General features: G+C 52.2%; 1 protein-coding gene across 2 annotated transcripts in view; it reads left to right on the top strand.

The window, feature by feature from the left end:
• The window catches only part of TMEM175 (transmembrane protein 175), a 29618-nt gene that overhangs the window by 7489 nt on the left and 7507 nt on the right, over positions 1–14622 (top strand). The window contains exons 2-8 of one of the 2 annotated variants that reach the window (XM_047847124.1): positions 7342–7502; positions 7778–7816; positions 9598–9692; positions 11953–12004; positions 12367–12402; positions 13075–13158; positions 13615–13779. In XM_047847124.1, the coding sequence (XP_047703080.1) occupies positions 7350–7502; positions 7778–7816; positions 9598–9692; positions 11953–12004; positions 12367–12402; positions 13075–13158; positions 13615–13779 (624 nt within the window). In that variant the 5' untranslated portion in view covers positions 7342–7349. The other variant, XM_047847125.1, reaches the window with a different exon arrangement.

The raw sequence follows: 14622 nt of genomic DNA, 5'->3' as shown, positions 1-14622 counted from the left end.
TTACCAAACTCTGCACTTGGCTGCACACCAAGCTGTCCCCCGTTCCTTTTTGTCTTTCAATAATTCTTACAGCATTGTTTGAGGATTAAAAGCTTCTACATACAAAGTACATGGGACAACTCTTGGCACATAGTAATTGATAAATGTCACTTACTCTCATTGTTGTCATTTGTCATCAATATTTGCAGACTCAGCTCTAGCATGTCCCATTCTGCGAGCTTTCCCAGACTCCATGCTCCCATGGCACCCTAATGTGCTCGTCTCCTGCCCTGTTGGCTGATTGTCCTTTTTATCTCTGCCTGCAGCGCTTAGCACAGTGCATAATGCCCTACAGGGCTGTAAGCCTTCAGTTACCTCCTATCACATGAAATTTCAGCTTCTCCTCCTATTCCCATAGGATTTTAAAATTCTTTAGTCTTTTCTGTCTTAAAAAAAAATTCATGGGGGCGCCTGGGTGGCTCAGTCAGTTGATCTCAGGATCATGAGTTCAAGCCTCACGTTGGGCTCCACACTGGGAGTGAAGCCTACTTAAAAAAAAAATCCCTCAACTCCATGCTCCTCTGCTTTGTCTTGTATTTTTTCTTTTATTATCAGGAGTCTTAAAAACTTGCGTGTGACGAAAGTAACATGTTTTGAGCACTTATGCTAGGCACTAGTTTTTTTTTAACCTTGGTAAAATACACATGATAAAATTTACCATCTTAACCATTTGTAAGTGTACAGTTCAGTGAAATTAAGTACATCCACATGGTTGTACAACTATCCCCACCATCCATGCATAGAATTCTTCATCTTGCAAAACAGAAACTGTTCCTGTTAAACGGTAACTATCTTCCTCCTGCCCCACCCAGCCTCTGGCAATCACCATTCCACTTTGTCTCTATGAATCTGACTACTCTAGACTTTGTGTAAGCAGGATCTCACATCCTTTTGTGAGTGACTTATTTCTCTTAGCATAATGTCAAGCCTCATCCATATTGTAACATGAGAATTTCTTTCATTTTTAAGGCTGAGTAATATTATGTTGTATGTGCGGATATACCACATTGCGTTTAGATGCTCATTGTAGATAAGCACTTGGGTTGCTTCTGCCTTTTGACTGTTGCAAATACACTGCTATAAACGTTGGTGTACAAACGTATGTTCAAGTCTCTGCCTTTAATTCTTTTGAGCATATACTCAGAAGTGGAATCACTGAATCATATGCTAATTCTAAGTTTTGGAGGAACCAGACTATTTTCCATAGCGGCTGCACCATTTTACATTCCCAACACAAGTATGCAGAGGTTCCAGTGTCACCACATCCTCCCAGCCCTTCTTAACTTTCATTATTTATTTTTATTATAGCCATCCTAGAGGATGATTATCTCATGACTTTGATTTACTTTTCTCTACTACAACCTACTAATGTTGAACATCTTTTCATGTTCTTATTGGCTAGTATATCCTCTTTGGAGAAATGTGTATTCACATCCTTTGCCCATTTTTTGAATTGGGTTGTCTTTTTACTGTTGAAATTTAAGGGTTCTTTATATATTTTAGATGCTAAACTTTTATCAAATATATGATTTGTAAGTATTTTTTCCCATTCTGTGGATCATCTTTTCAATTTATTTTTTGGGTTTTTTTTTTAACGTTTATTTATTTTTGAGAGAGAGAGACAGAGTGTGAGCAGGGAGGGGCAGAGAGAGAGGGAGACAAAGAATCCGAAGCAGGCTCCAGGCTCTGAGCTGTCAGCACAGAGCCCGATGCGGGGCTCAAACTCACAGACCGCGAGATCATGACCTGAGTGGAAGTTGGACGCTTAACCAACTGAGCCACCCAGGCGCCACTCATCTTTTTGATTTCTTAATAGTGTCCTTTGAGGCAGAAAAGTAAAAATTTTGATGAACTCCAATTTCTATTTTTCTTGTTGTTTGTACTTTTTGTGTCATATTTAAGAGTCCTTTGCCAAGTGCAAGGCCATGAAGATTTTCTCTCCAGGTTTTAGCTCTTATATTAAGGTCTTTGATTCATTTTTAATTAATTTGTGTGTGTGGTATGAGGTAGGATCCAAATTCATTCTTTCACATGTGGATATCCAGTTATCCCAGCACTGTTTGTTGAAAAGATTGTTCTTTCCCCATTGAGTGGTCTTGACAGCCTTATCAAACACCAGTTGACCATAAATGGAGTGGTTTATTTCTGAACTCTCAGCTCTGCCCATTAATCTGTGTTCTATGCCGGTTCTGCCCCGTGTTGATTACCAGAGCTTTGTACTAAGTTTTGAAATTGAGAACGGGAGCCCTCCAACTTTATTCTTCTTGTTTTGGCTATTCCATAAATAGCTAAAGGTTCCTCAAATTTCCATGTGAATTTTAAGGTCAGCTTGTCAATTCCGTGTAGAAGGTAGTTGGAATTTTGGTAGGGACTGCAATTAATCTGTACATCAATTTGAGATGTATTGCCATCTTAACAATATTAAGTCTTCCAGTCCATGAACAGAGGATCTATTTCTATTTATTTAAGTTTTCTTTAATCTCTTTCAACAATATTCTGTGCTTCCTTTGTTCATTTCTTTACTATTTTTGATGCTATTATAAATGTAATTGTTTTCTTAAGTTTATTCTCAGACTGGTTGTATACATTTCTAGTGTGTAGAAATGCAGTTGGTATTTGTATATTGTTTGCTGTAACCTTGCTGAAGCCATTTATTTGATCTAATAGTTTTCTTGTAGGGATTCCTTAGGATTTTCTTTGTGCAAAATCATACCCTCTGCAAATAGAGATAGTTTTGCTTCTTCCTTCCCAGTGTATATGCCTTCTATTTCATTTTCTTGCCTAAGAAATGGCTAGAACCTTGGCAGCATTCTGTTGAACCATGTTGTCTCGTCCCTGATTGCGGGCAGGCCGTGGTCAGTCTTCCGCTGTTGAGTGTGATGTTAACTGCGGGTTTTCTGGAGATGCCATCTATTAGGTTGACAGAGTTTACTTCCATTCCTAATTTGTTGAATGTTTTTATCATGAAGAGGTGTTGGATTTTGTCAAATGCTTTTTCTGCATCTATTGAGATGATTGTGTGGTTTTTGTCTTTGGTTCCTTTGGTGCAGTCATTAATTTTATATTTTAAACCAACCTTGCATTCTTGGAATAAATCCCACTTGGTCATGGTACATAATCCTTTTAATACATTGCTGGGTTCCATTTGTTCACATTTTGTTGAGAATTTTTGTGTCTATATTCAATATTTACTGGTTTTTAAAAAAATATTTGAGAAAATTTAAACATACAAAAATATCTAAAAAACAATGTAATGGACATGTTTCCCAAAATTAGTGCCTAAAGAAACACATGTTACTTTTTCTCTTATTTTTTCAGCACAGATTTTTCTCCTTGCCAACCCCCCTTCCTCTGCCCTCTCCTCTTTCTTCCCCCTCCCTTTTGAAAAGTAAGGTGTTAAGAGTTCAGTGCTGGCCCGTGACAGAATAAGCCACCTACAGGCTTTCTCTCCTGCTGATTACAGGTAAAAACCTGGACAAAATACTAAAAGAAAAACTATGGAGTGCAGATAGATTGGTGAGGGTAGTTGAAACTTGGAGCAGTGACCCACACAAGTGTGAGTTTTCTACTTTTCAGTCTCTTTTCCCCATGGCTTTGGCCCTAGGCCGGCCACCCGCTGTTGGGCTGTGCTGTGAGAGTTGCTGCTGCTGCATAGACAGCAAACACTCGGAGAAACTGCCATCTTTTTGCCTAGAGGAACCGTGAAAAGGGGCCCAGTGAGCAGAAGCATGTGAACGAAAGAGAACTAAAATATCAGAACAATTTTGAAAAAGAAGACCAAAGCTGGAAGACTCACTCTACCAGATTTGAAGATTTAATATGAAGCTGGGGGCTCCTGGGGGGCTCAGTCGGTTAAGCATCTGACTCCGGCCCAGGTCATGATCTCATGGTTTGTGAGTTCAAGGTCTGCTTGGGATCTTCTCCCTCCCTCTCTCTCTCTCTGCCCCTGCCCCACTCGTGCTTTCTCTCTGTCTCAAAATATATAATTAAACTTGAAAAATATTAACCCCAAATCTGTCGTACACTGAAATTAAAACCTAAAACACTAAAACTTCTAGAAGAAATAAGGAAATCTTTGTCATCTTGAGTTAAGCAAAGCATTGTTAGATATGACATCAAAAGAATGATCCATGAAACAACAATTGATGAATTGGACTTTATCAAAATACAAAAATTCTGTTTTAAAAATTGGTAAGGGAATGGAAGACAAGCCACAGGCTGTGAACAAATATTTGCCAATTACATATCTAACAAAGAACTTTTAACCAGAACGTATAAAGAACTCTCAGGGCGCCTGGGTGGCTCAGTCGGTTAAGCGTCCGACTTCAGCTCAGGTCACGATCTCGCGGTCCGTGAGTTCGAGCCCCGCGTCGGGCTCTGGGCTGATGGCTCGGAGCCTGGAGCCCGCTTCCGATTCTGTGTCTCCCTCTCTCTCTGCCCCTCCCCCATTCATGCTCCTTCTCTCTCTGTCCCCAAAATAAATAAACGTTAAAAAAAAAAATTAAAAAAAAAAGAACTCTCAAAACTCAATACTAACACAAATAACTTCCCCCAAAAATGAACAAAAGATTCTAACAAAAATAGACACAGATAAAAGGCACATGAAAATGCCCAATTAGTAGGAAAATGCCACACAAGGTATAATACACATTTTTAGTACAACTAAAATAAAAGGTTTTAAAATTTTTTAATGTTTATTTTTGAGAGAGAGCATGGGAGCGCACGTGAGTGGGGGAGGGGTGGAGAGAGGGAAAGGGAAACACAGAATCCAAAGCAGTCTCCAGGCATAGAGCCCGACGTGGGGCTGGAGCTCGGGAATGACAAGATCATGACCTAGGCCGAAGTCGGACGCCCAACCAACTGAGCCACCCAAGAGCTTAATTTTTTTTTAATCCTACCAAACTAGGGGTGCTTGGGTGGCTTAGTTGAGTGTCCAACTCTTGATTTCGGCTCAGGTCATGATCCCAGGGTCGTGGGATCGAGCTCTGTGTCAGGCTCTGCGCTGAGTGTAGCCTGCTTGGGATTTTGTCTCCTCTGCCTCTCTCCCCCATGCTCGCGTGTGCTGGCTCTCTCTTTCTCTCTCTAATTTAAAAAAAAAAAAAAAGTTAAAAAAATAATGAAATAAAAACTACCAAACTAAGCGCTGGGGAGAATGAGGACAAGTTGCAGTTTCATGTGCTGCCAGTAGGGGGTGCAAATGGTACAGCCTCTCGGTTTACCCAGCAGACACATTCTGAGGTGCTTACTCAAGAGAAATAAAAACATGTTTCGCAAATGGCTCTGTGCAAATATTTACAGTGCCTTTGTGCATAGCCACCCCAAACTGGAAATAACCCACGTTTCTAGCTAGTGATTGGATGAACAGAGGGGTCTATCCATACAGTAGCATTAACTACACAGCAATAAAAAAAATGTCAGTGCTCCCCCAAAACGGGTGAATCCCAAGTGCATCATGCTAAGTGAAAGAAGCCAGACTCCCAAGATTCCGTGGATTGTGAGTCTGTTTATGGGACAGTCTGGAAAGGGCAGATTATTGTCCCATTACTGGGTCACTACTGCTGACGGTAGCAGGAAGCACAGTGGTGGCCGGGGTTTGGGGTGGAGGAAAGGAAGGCTGGACCGCAGAAGGCCTGCTTGGGGACAGAGCTGCTTTGTGATTGAGGCCCTGGTTACACACCTGTGTGCAGTTGTCAACGGTTGGTAGAACTGCACCCCAGAAGGGGTGCCCTCGACTGTGTGTAAGCTGTAAGCAGCGAGTAAAGTGACAGATGCCTTCTTGATGCGGCTGCGGCCCCGTTCCCAGCCCAGCCCCCCGCAATCCCACCCCCCACCCCCGCCCAGGTGATCACAGGGCTGTCCTGAGCTGGTGAGTGCTGTTATTGCGTATGTTTTCATCGTCTTACTGTGCGTGTGTGTGATCACAAGGGGAGCAGATGGTCTGTGTGTTTTAAACGTTTACATAAGTGGTATAATAGTAAGTGTGTCTTCTTGCGGCATCATTTATTCCTCTCAACATCGTGTTTCTGAGTTTTATACACGTAGCTTTGTTTCACTTCACTTCCTGTGTCGGTCGCTCGGGCCACCCTCACAAAAGCCCACGGGCTGGGGCCTTACACGACGGACATTTCGTTCTCACGGTTCTGGAGGCTGGAAGTCTGAGGTCAAGGTGGCTGCCTGCAGACGGCCGCCTTCTCGCTGTGTCCTCACAGAAGACAGAGACACCTGTCCCCTCTCCCCCACATCTGTGAGGACACCCGTGCCATCTCGGGGCCCCACCCTCATGACCTCATCTAACCTCATCCCCCCCAAAGGCCCCCCTGCTGGCGCCACCCCGTGGGGTGGGTAGGGCTTCCACATAGGGCTTTGGGGGACACAAACGTTCAGTTCGTAGCACTTTTTAACAATTCGTTTAGCGTTCAATAATAGGCTGGGTGACACATTAAAATAAACTACACACCGGCACACTCGTGTGCATCCGTTTCCTAGAGGCTACACCTAGAAATGCAGCTGCCACCTTGCGGGTGTACATGTCGCGGTGTGGTCTCCACCCCTGCCCAAGCCTGTGTCCCCATGGCCTCGCCACTCTTGGTGGACTTCTGCGGACCTTAGTGGTACCTCATTGTTCTCACTTGCCTTTCCCCGGTTGATAATGAAGCTGAATATCCTTTCTGTTTATTCACACTTTGTTTCTCCTGCCCAGAAATTGCCAGTGAGCCTTCTTTATCTGGTTCTGGGGGTGGGGTGTGTTTTTGTTCTGTCTTGTCATGGTGAGGGCTGGCACTTTGTCTCAGTGCAAGCCTCAGGGACTTGGTCCCATAGAACATCCTGCGTTTGGCCTACGGCCATACCACCCCGAACGTACCCAGTCTCGCCTGGTCTCGGAAGCTAAGCAGGGTTGGGTCTGGTTGGTACTTAGATGGGAGAACAGCCCATGTTTAGGACGAAAGTGTCTAACGGCACGGTGTCTGGTGTTGGGGTCAGGGGTTTCAGGCGGGGACACAGCGGATGGAACACCCATCATGTGTGTGTGCCTTCTCGTTTCTCCCACTTCCGGGGGGGGGGGGGGGGGACAGGCACAGAGCATGGCTCCCAGATGACAGTGCTCAGCAGTGAGGAGGTGCTCTTCCTGCCAGCTGGAAATACCGGGGTTCCTGGGAGAGGACAGCATGGCAGGGACCCTTCCTGCCCCTCGGGGTGGGTCCTTCCGGCCACGGGTCCGCCCTGTGTCTGCCACCACTGAAGCTGGCAGGGGTAGGCCCCCCAGGAGCACTCTGGCCTGCTCAGACCTGTGCTTCTTCCCAGGCCCCACCATGTCCGGGCCGCAGACACCAGAGCCGGCCCGCCGCACGCAGGGAGACTCCCCCACAGGCACAGGGGGCGAGGACACCGCCGACGGGATCCAGCACTCACAACGCATGCTCAGCTTCAGTGATGCGCTGCTGTCCATCATCGCCACTGTGATGGTCCGTGTGCCGCGCCCCCCCACCCCCAAGCCTCCTCTCCCATCAGGGCCCCTGACCACACCCTCTCCAGACAGCCTTCTGGTAGAGCTCAGCCCAGCATAGACCCTGCCCTGTCTTGGCAGTGTCCTGGGGTCCGTCAGCCATTTGGGCAGCTGGACGGGTGGGGGAAGCAGTCCAGCACTGGCCCGAGTCCCCGACACCACGTCATTCAAGGGGTGGTCTCTGCACAGCCCAAGCAATGTCCCATGGCTCTTTTTGTGTGTTTGCTCTCGTAGATCCTGCCTGTGACCCACACGGAGATCTCCCCAGAACAGGTACTTGGGAACGGTGGTCTGCGGCATCGAGGGTGAGCTTACAGAAGACTCGGTCCACGAGCCCGCTTCTAGGCTCCACCCAAGATGTGCCTGGCTGGGAGGGGTGGGACCAGGTCTTCTTCCCTCAGCAGCCCTGGTTGGCCCCAACCTTGGCCTGCAGACAGAGGCAGTGCCCTTGAAGTGAGCTTAGGGGTCGGCTGAGGACGGAAGGTCCGGCAGCCCAACAAGCTTCTGGTTGGCATGGAGACCTGTACCCTGTCACCCCCGGAGCGTCCCTCCTACACGTTCAGGGGGCAAGGGGAGATGCTCCCAGCCGGGCCTCCCTGAAGCACAGGGACACGGGGTTTTTCTCATGAAGTAAGTGGGAAACAGGTTCTCTGAAGCAGTTTCCCCTTTATAGCCAACTTGGAACATCTCTGTCCTGTAAGTTAGGTGGTGGCGTATTCCCTCAGATTTGGGAAGATGCCTGAAAGTCCCTGGGCATCATGCGTGCGCCAGTGTGCCTCGCTCAGCCCCTCAGTGGACGGGGTTGTTGTTCAGTCTCAGGGGACGGAGGATGTGAGGTGCTGGGTCTGTCAGGCCCCGCACCACAGCTGGGCGCTGGACTCCGGGGTTGGCCCTCTTAGCCGGGGTGCTGTTGGGAGTCAAAAGAGCCGCGTCATGTGTGGGAAGGCGACGGCACCCCTGGTAGGGTCTTGAGGAGAAGGAAATGGGAATGCGGGTCTAGCCTGGAACCAGCAGCCAGCACCCAGCCAGCAGCTGGGGGGAGGGAGGGCCGGGGCACCCGCCTGACTGCACCAGCTCCAGAACCCCTCTGGAGGACACTCGTGCCAGGTCGGAGACCTCAGTGCTGCCACTGTCACAAGGGGTATGGCTGTGCGAGCAGGAGATGCCGGGAGGTGACACGGGGAGGTGTCTGGACAAACTGTCCCCAGTTGTCTGCACTGGGCCTGTCTTCTTGGAGAGCGGCACCTTGTTGTGAGGTCTGCGTGTGCACGAACCGAGCCAGAAGGTGGTGCGGTGGTCCGGGGACTCCTTCTGGGAGCCCAGGGCCGTAAGGAGGTGTCAGCCAGCAGGCGCTCCTCCCCATGTGGAGGGAAAGACTAGTCAAGGGCGGGAAACCCAGCAAGTCAAAAGCTGTGAGTCCTTGGTGAGATAGTGGGGTCCTGGGTGAGACCCCCTGATGCAAGTAGAAAACCAGCGAAAGTGGTGACACGGTCAGTTTTCCACTTTGAGCTTTTGCTGACAAAGCATCGCATCCCATCTTGCGATTCCAAGGGTCCCAGCTTTGTGTTGAGCCCGGTTCTGTTTCCCCACTGCACCTGCGAGTCCCTTCTGACCAGGGCGAGGCGCACCGCGACCTCACCAGGCTTCACAGCTGTTTCAGAATTGGTTACCTGCAGTGCGCTTGGCGCCCTGTGCTGGCCCGGGAGTGCCCGGCAAAGACTCTCTGCCCCAAGAGCTGGTGCGTCGGGAGCTCCACACCAGGTCCCCAGATACGCACAGCGGGATGCGGGGCATCCCCCGATACGCACGACGGGACACGGGGCATCCCCAGATACGCACGACAGGACACGGGGCATTGGTGCTGTGCAGCGGGGAGGCGGGGAGGCTACCCAGAAGAGGAACCTCAGGGTGGGCTGGGGTAGAGGCTGAACCAGAAGGGGAGGTGGGAACCGCCAGACCCTTCAGAGGCCCTGGGGACTCGGCACCTTGGACGCGGCCGCCGGCTGCCATGGACTGAAGTGGTCTCTGATGGTGATGCTTTTCTGTTCCTCCAGTTTGACAAAAGTATACAGAGACTTCTAGCAACCAGGATTGCTGTCTACCTGATGACGTTTCTCATTGTGACTGTGGCCTGGGCAGCACATACAAGGTACAGAGTCAGGCTGGGGGCTTTTTCTGGGCTGAGGTCCACATGTCTGTGGCTCACTCAGTGCGTGTGCCCAGAGGGTGCAGGCCCCAACCTGTCCGGGGTCAGCATGGCAGCAGGCGTGTGCTCAGGGCACCAATAAGACGCCCATTCTCAGGGTGTCTGATGGCCCCTCCCTCATTTCCTGGGTCAGCAGGCCCCACTTCACCCCAGATTCTGGCTGCAGGCCTCTGCACCCTCCTCTCCACGTGACAACAGGGCCTGGGATGATGACACAGGATAACACACTTGCGTGGGCACGCACACAGGACCGGGCAGGGAAAGGACTGCAAGCTGACTGCCCCGTGCACCCCTGCAACGCCGCAGCACTGTGCTCAGGTCCCTCTGCCTGGTCCTGGGGCTCCGGCAAGGAGGAAGAGGCTGCAGGGTGCACGCTCCCAAGCCAGAGCTTTCTCTTAAGAAGGAGAAGGTTCCAGGGGCGCCTGGGTGGCGCAGTCGGTTAAGCGTCCGACTTCAGCCAGGTCACGATCTCGCGGTCCGTGAGTTCGAGCCCCGCGTCGGGCTCTGGGCTGATGGCTCGGAGCCTGGAGCCTGCTTCCGATTCTGTGTCTCCCTCTCTCTCTGCCCCTCCCCCGTTCATGCTCTGTCTCTCTCTGTCCCAAAAATAAATAAATGTTGAAAAAAAAATTAAAAAAAAAAAAAAAAAAAGAAGGAGAAGGTTCCTGAGGGTCTGACAGGAACAGGGCCCCAAGCTACAGGGGACCCCTGACCCCCAACCCAGGCAGGCAGGCAGGCTCCCGGGGAGAGGGTTGGGGTACGGTGCGAGCCCTTGCTGAGGAAATGCCCCTGCTTGGGGGACGGTGGGTACACAGGGAGAGCTGGGAGCTGTCCACACACTGGCGCTGGCAGTAAAAACGTCTGACATCTTAGGGGCGCCTGGACGGCTCAGTCGGTTGAGCGTCTAGCTCTTGATTTCAGCTCAGGTCACGATCTCACGGTTCATGAGTTTGAGCCCCGAGTCACGCTCACGCTGACAGCACAGAGTCTGCTTGGGATTCTCTGTGCCTCTCCCTCTCTGTCTGCCCTTCCCCTGCTCACGTTCTCTCAAAATAAATAAACGTTTAAAAAACATTTTTTTTAATGTTACGTTACACACCTGCTTTTAGCAAAATGACCGTTTCTGGTAGGGACGGTTGGCCCTTTGTAAAGGCTTAGGGGCTCCCCCGTCCACGCAGAGTGAAGAGGGGGGCCACGGCCACTCTCTGCCTGGTCCTGCTTGTGGCCGATATGGCTGAGCTCCCTGTCACTCCAGCGGCACACACAGGGCCACACAGCACCTTGTTTGTGCACTGGCTCGTCAAAGGCCACATCCTGCTGCCAGAGTTCCCAGAGTGGGCACAGATCCACCTAGGACCCTGGTGGCTGGGCCCATCTCCCCCGGGCTCAGTGGGTTGCCGGCGGGGCTGCTGTCCATGGGGGATATGACCCCTTTCTCTGACTGTAGGGGAGTGCAGGACCCCAGAGCCAGCCCTGGCCAGATGCAGATCTCCCATGTGGGGGGAATGAGGCCCACTGAGCCCTGCCCAGGAGAAGGCCTTGTCCTCTGACCCCTCGGAGGGGGACTCCACGGAGGGCAAGGAGAGCAGGGAAAAAGATTTTTGTTTCTAGCTCCTGCATTGACCCTTGGTGAGCTCTGCTCATGTTCTCTGTGTTTAGTTTTCTGCTCATGATTTCCTGCCTTGAAATAAGAACCATCTGTCTGTTAATTAGGCTGTTTCAGTAGGTTAAGTGTATAACATCCTTGGAAGGATTTCCTTTTTTAAAAGTGGCCTTTGGGCACAAGACCAGAAGAAGGACTCCCCTGCCGGTTTCCAGTCTCCCAGGCAGCCAAGGGACACCCCAGAGCACTTGGGACACCTCCTGGGGGAGGGGGGGTGCGTCCTCTGCTCCACAGGCTCCGAAGACACTGTCCCCAGAGCCACCACGTGCCTCGTTGGTTTCTACACAGTGATCCCAGCTCTGAAGCCATGCGCGTCGACTCAGAAGAGTTCGTGGAAATGCGAACAGTGTGATTTCTAGGGGACTTGGGTTTTCTTCTTTGTATTTTCAGTCTCTTCCAAACTTTGTACGCTGGATAGTATCTTAAATTCGATTAAAAATGACATTTTTAATGATGTTTCTAATCCTCAAATGCTGGAACGTGTGATGCTATTAGAGCCACCTGACTGGTGGCACGTCTTTCTGTTTTCCTTACGTTGTTTAGATTGTTCCAGGTTGTTGGGAAGATAGACGACACACTTGCCTTGCTCAACCTGGTGAGTCGTTGTCATTTCTTGAGAGACGATTATGTTTGTAACCTGTGTTCCCCAGAGAAGGGAAAGAAGTGCTCAGCCTCGAGCCTCTGGTGTTGAGAGCCTGGCACCCCCGCCCCCCACTCCTGGACTCCCCACACGTCCTCCCACAGACACTGCCGACAGATGGGCCCCCTCCCCTCTTTGTTCCACCGTGAGGGCATGAGCTGAGCTTCCTTGGGGCCTAGGAGTCGTACAGTGATCTGCCTCTGGGGCGGCAGCACTGCCAGAGGTCCCCCTGGGCGGCAGGGCCTGCAGGACACCTGGGGTGGCCTGCCTGCCTTCCCTCCTTAACCCTCAGCTCTCTCCTTCCTCCTCCTTCCTAGGCCTGCATGATGACCATCACTTTCCTACCTTTCACTGTAAGTACCTGCAGTTGCCCCCTGGGTCCAGCCTGCCCTCCCCTGGGCAAGGGGACTCAACCCGGGATGCTCCCTCCTCAGAAACTCTCAGACCAGCCGGGTGGCCCGAGGCCCGACCACAGAGTTGCAAAGAGGAGAGAAAGTTCCAGGGGAGCCAGTGGCAGTCGGGTCTGCTCTAGGGGTGGGACACACCTGGGGTCTCCAGGCCGTTTGAAGGGGGAGAGGCTTCCAGGGGCCCCCAGCAGGGACTACGATGGCAGAGACACCTCTGAGGGTCCAGCGAGCGGCATCGCGTCCACACCCGTCCACACCCCTGCCCCCGGCCCCTGCACGGCCCCCACCTCACCGCCTCCTGCCGTCCCGGGTTCCTCCCCGACTTGCGGCCCCCACATCGCCTCCCCCAGGGGCTCTTCCACAGCCTGGCCTCCCCCTGTTCGCGCCTGCCCGCACTCCCTGTCAGTCCTGACGGAACAGTGGTCTGGGCATGCAGGGCCGTGCATCAGAGCATCCCTCGTGAAAGTGAGAACGTTGCAGCTTTAAAGGCTCAAAGCATTCTGTGGGTTGCTCCGGGTCTGCCACCACCCCGGACCGCTCTGTCACTGAGTGCACGGCGCGCCTCAGGCACAGCAGGGCCCTGCACAGCCTGGTTTTGTCTTGTCTCTCTGGCTGCAGTTTTCCTTAATGGTGACCTTCCCGGAGGTGCCTCTGGGCATCTTCTTGTTCTGTATGTGTGTGATCGCCATCGGGGCCGTGCAGGTAGGACACCCCAGCCCGCCTCCCCCTCCCCATACACTTGTTTTCCTGGAGCACACACTGTGCACACGTGTAGGATGTGGCGTGTCGGCCGCAGTGAGAGCCGTGCAGAGCGGCTGCCAGACACCCCCAGCCTCAGGCTGCAGCAGGACGGATCCAGAGGCTTTTCGAGCCCGGACTCCCGTAGCGACATGGAGGGAGAGAGGCATGGGGCCGCCCGGTGTCCTGAGGCACTCGTCTGGTGGGGCAGGGTCCCGGAGACCCCCACACACAGCCCCAGGAGCAGACCAAGGGCTCCTGTCCCCTCTCCCCACCCTCCGGGACACCCCGTGGGGAGCCTCCCAGCCGAACCTTCTTCTCTGGGGTCCCCACCCCTGAGGCACCTGTTCATGTCCACGGGTGGGAGGGGTTACTGGCCAGAAGCCTCTGCCCGGGCCCTGCATCCTGCCGCTCCCACAGGCGCTGATCGTGGTGTACGCGTTCCACTTCCCCCACCTCCTGAACCCCCAGATAGAGAGCTCCACCCACAGGACCCTGTATCGGCAGCACATCCTGGGCATCGTCCTCAGGGGCCCGGCCTTGTGTTTCGCTGCTGCTGGCTTCTCCCTGTTTTTCTACCCCTTGGTGAGTGGGGGAAGCAGGGGGGTGGGCAGGGGTGACATCTCACTGAGCAGATGGCCACCAGAGGGTGGGGCGGGGGAGGCACCACCGGGGAGGGGTACAGAGCTGTGCAAAAGTCTCCAGGGGCACCGGGCAGCACGTGGCCTGGTGCCCAGGGTGTCAGGGAACGTGGCTGGAGGGAAGGGCCCTCCCCCCGCTCCCCCCTGCTGCGGGGACTTGCTCTGCAGGTGAACGCACACCACAGTCAGAGCCAGGCCTGGTCAGATGGGGGCAGCTGGTGGGCCATGCCTCACCCACATTTTCCCCAAGTGGGCAGAGCTTTAAGACCAGAGGCGAGAGACACAGGTGCCCGGAGTCTGGGCTGTGCTTGTTCTCTTGGTGAGTACGGAGTCTGCACAAAGCTGCCAGGGCAGCCAACACTGCCCCGGCCGGGGCGGGGGAGGGGGGGGTTTCCTAGCAGGGTTGCCATGACAGCAGGCAAGAAGCACCTTAGGAAAAACATTGATGAACTCGAGTGAGCGCGTGGGAGAGTGGACAGAGCTGTGCCTGTCCTAAAGACATGCGTGGAGGGTATGAGCCACCCAAAGAAAAAGCAAAGAAAGAAAATTCCTGAACTAAAGGAAACTGAAAAGTGGAAAAAAACAGAGGCGAAGCTGTTGGCAGAAGGAGCCCCATTGTGCAGCCCGGCTGAGGAGAGCCAGGGTCCCAGGTGGGGACTGGCTACCGAGTCTCAGGAAAACCCAGGTGTGGTCAGAGGTCAGGATGCTTCACACGGACATCTCTGGTTCAGTCTTCGGTGCTCTCCACTCCGCACCCTACACTTCAGGGGATGCGAGAACTTGGAGC

This window comes from Prionailurus viverrinus, unplaced genomic scaffold (assembly GCF_022837055.1).
Source record: "Prionailurus viverrinus isolate Anna unplaced genomic scaffold, UM_Priviv_1.0 scaffold_45, whole genome shotgun sequence".
Taxonomy (NCBI): domain Eukaryota; kingdom Metazoa; phylum Chordata; class Mammalia; order Carnivora; family Felidae; genus Prionailurus; species Prionailurus viverrinus.
The sequence above is the reverse complement of the archived record's forward strand: the minus strand, read 5'-3'. Positions and strand labels throughout refer to the sequence as shown.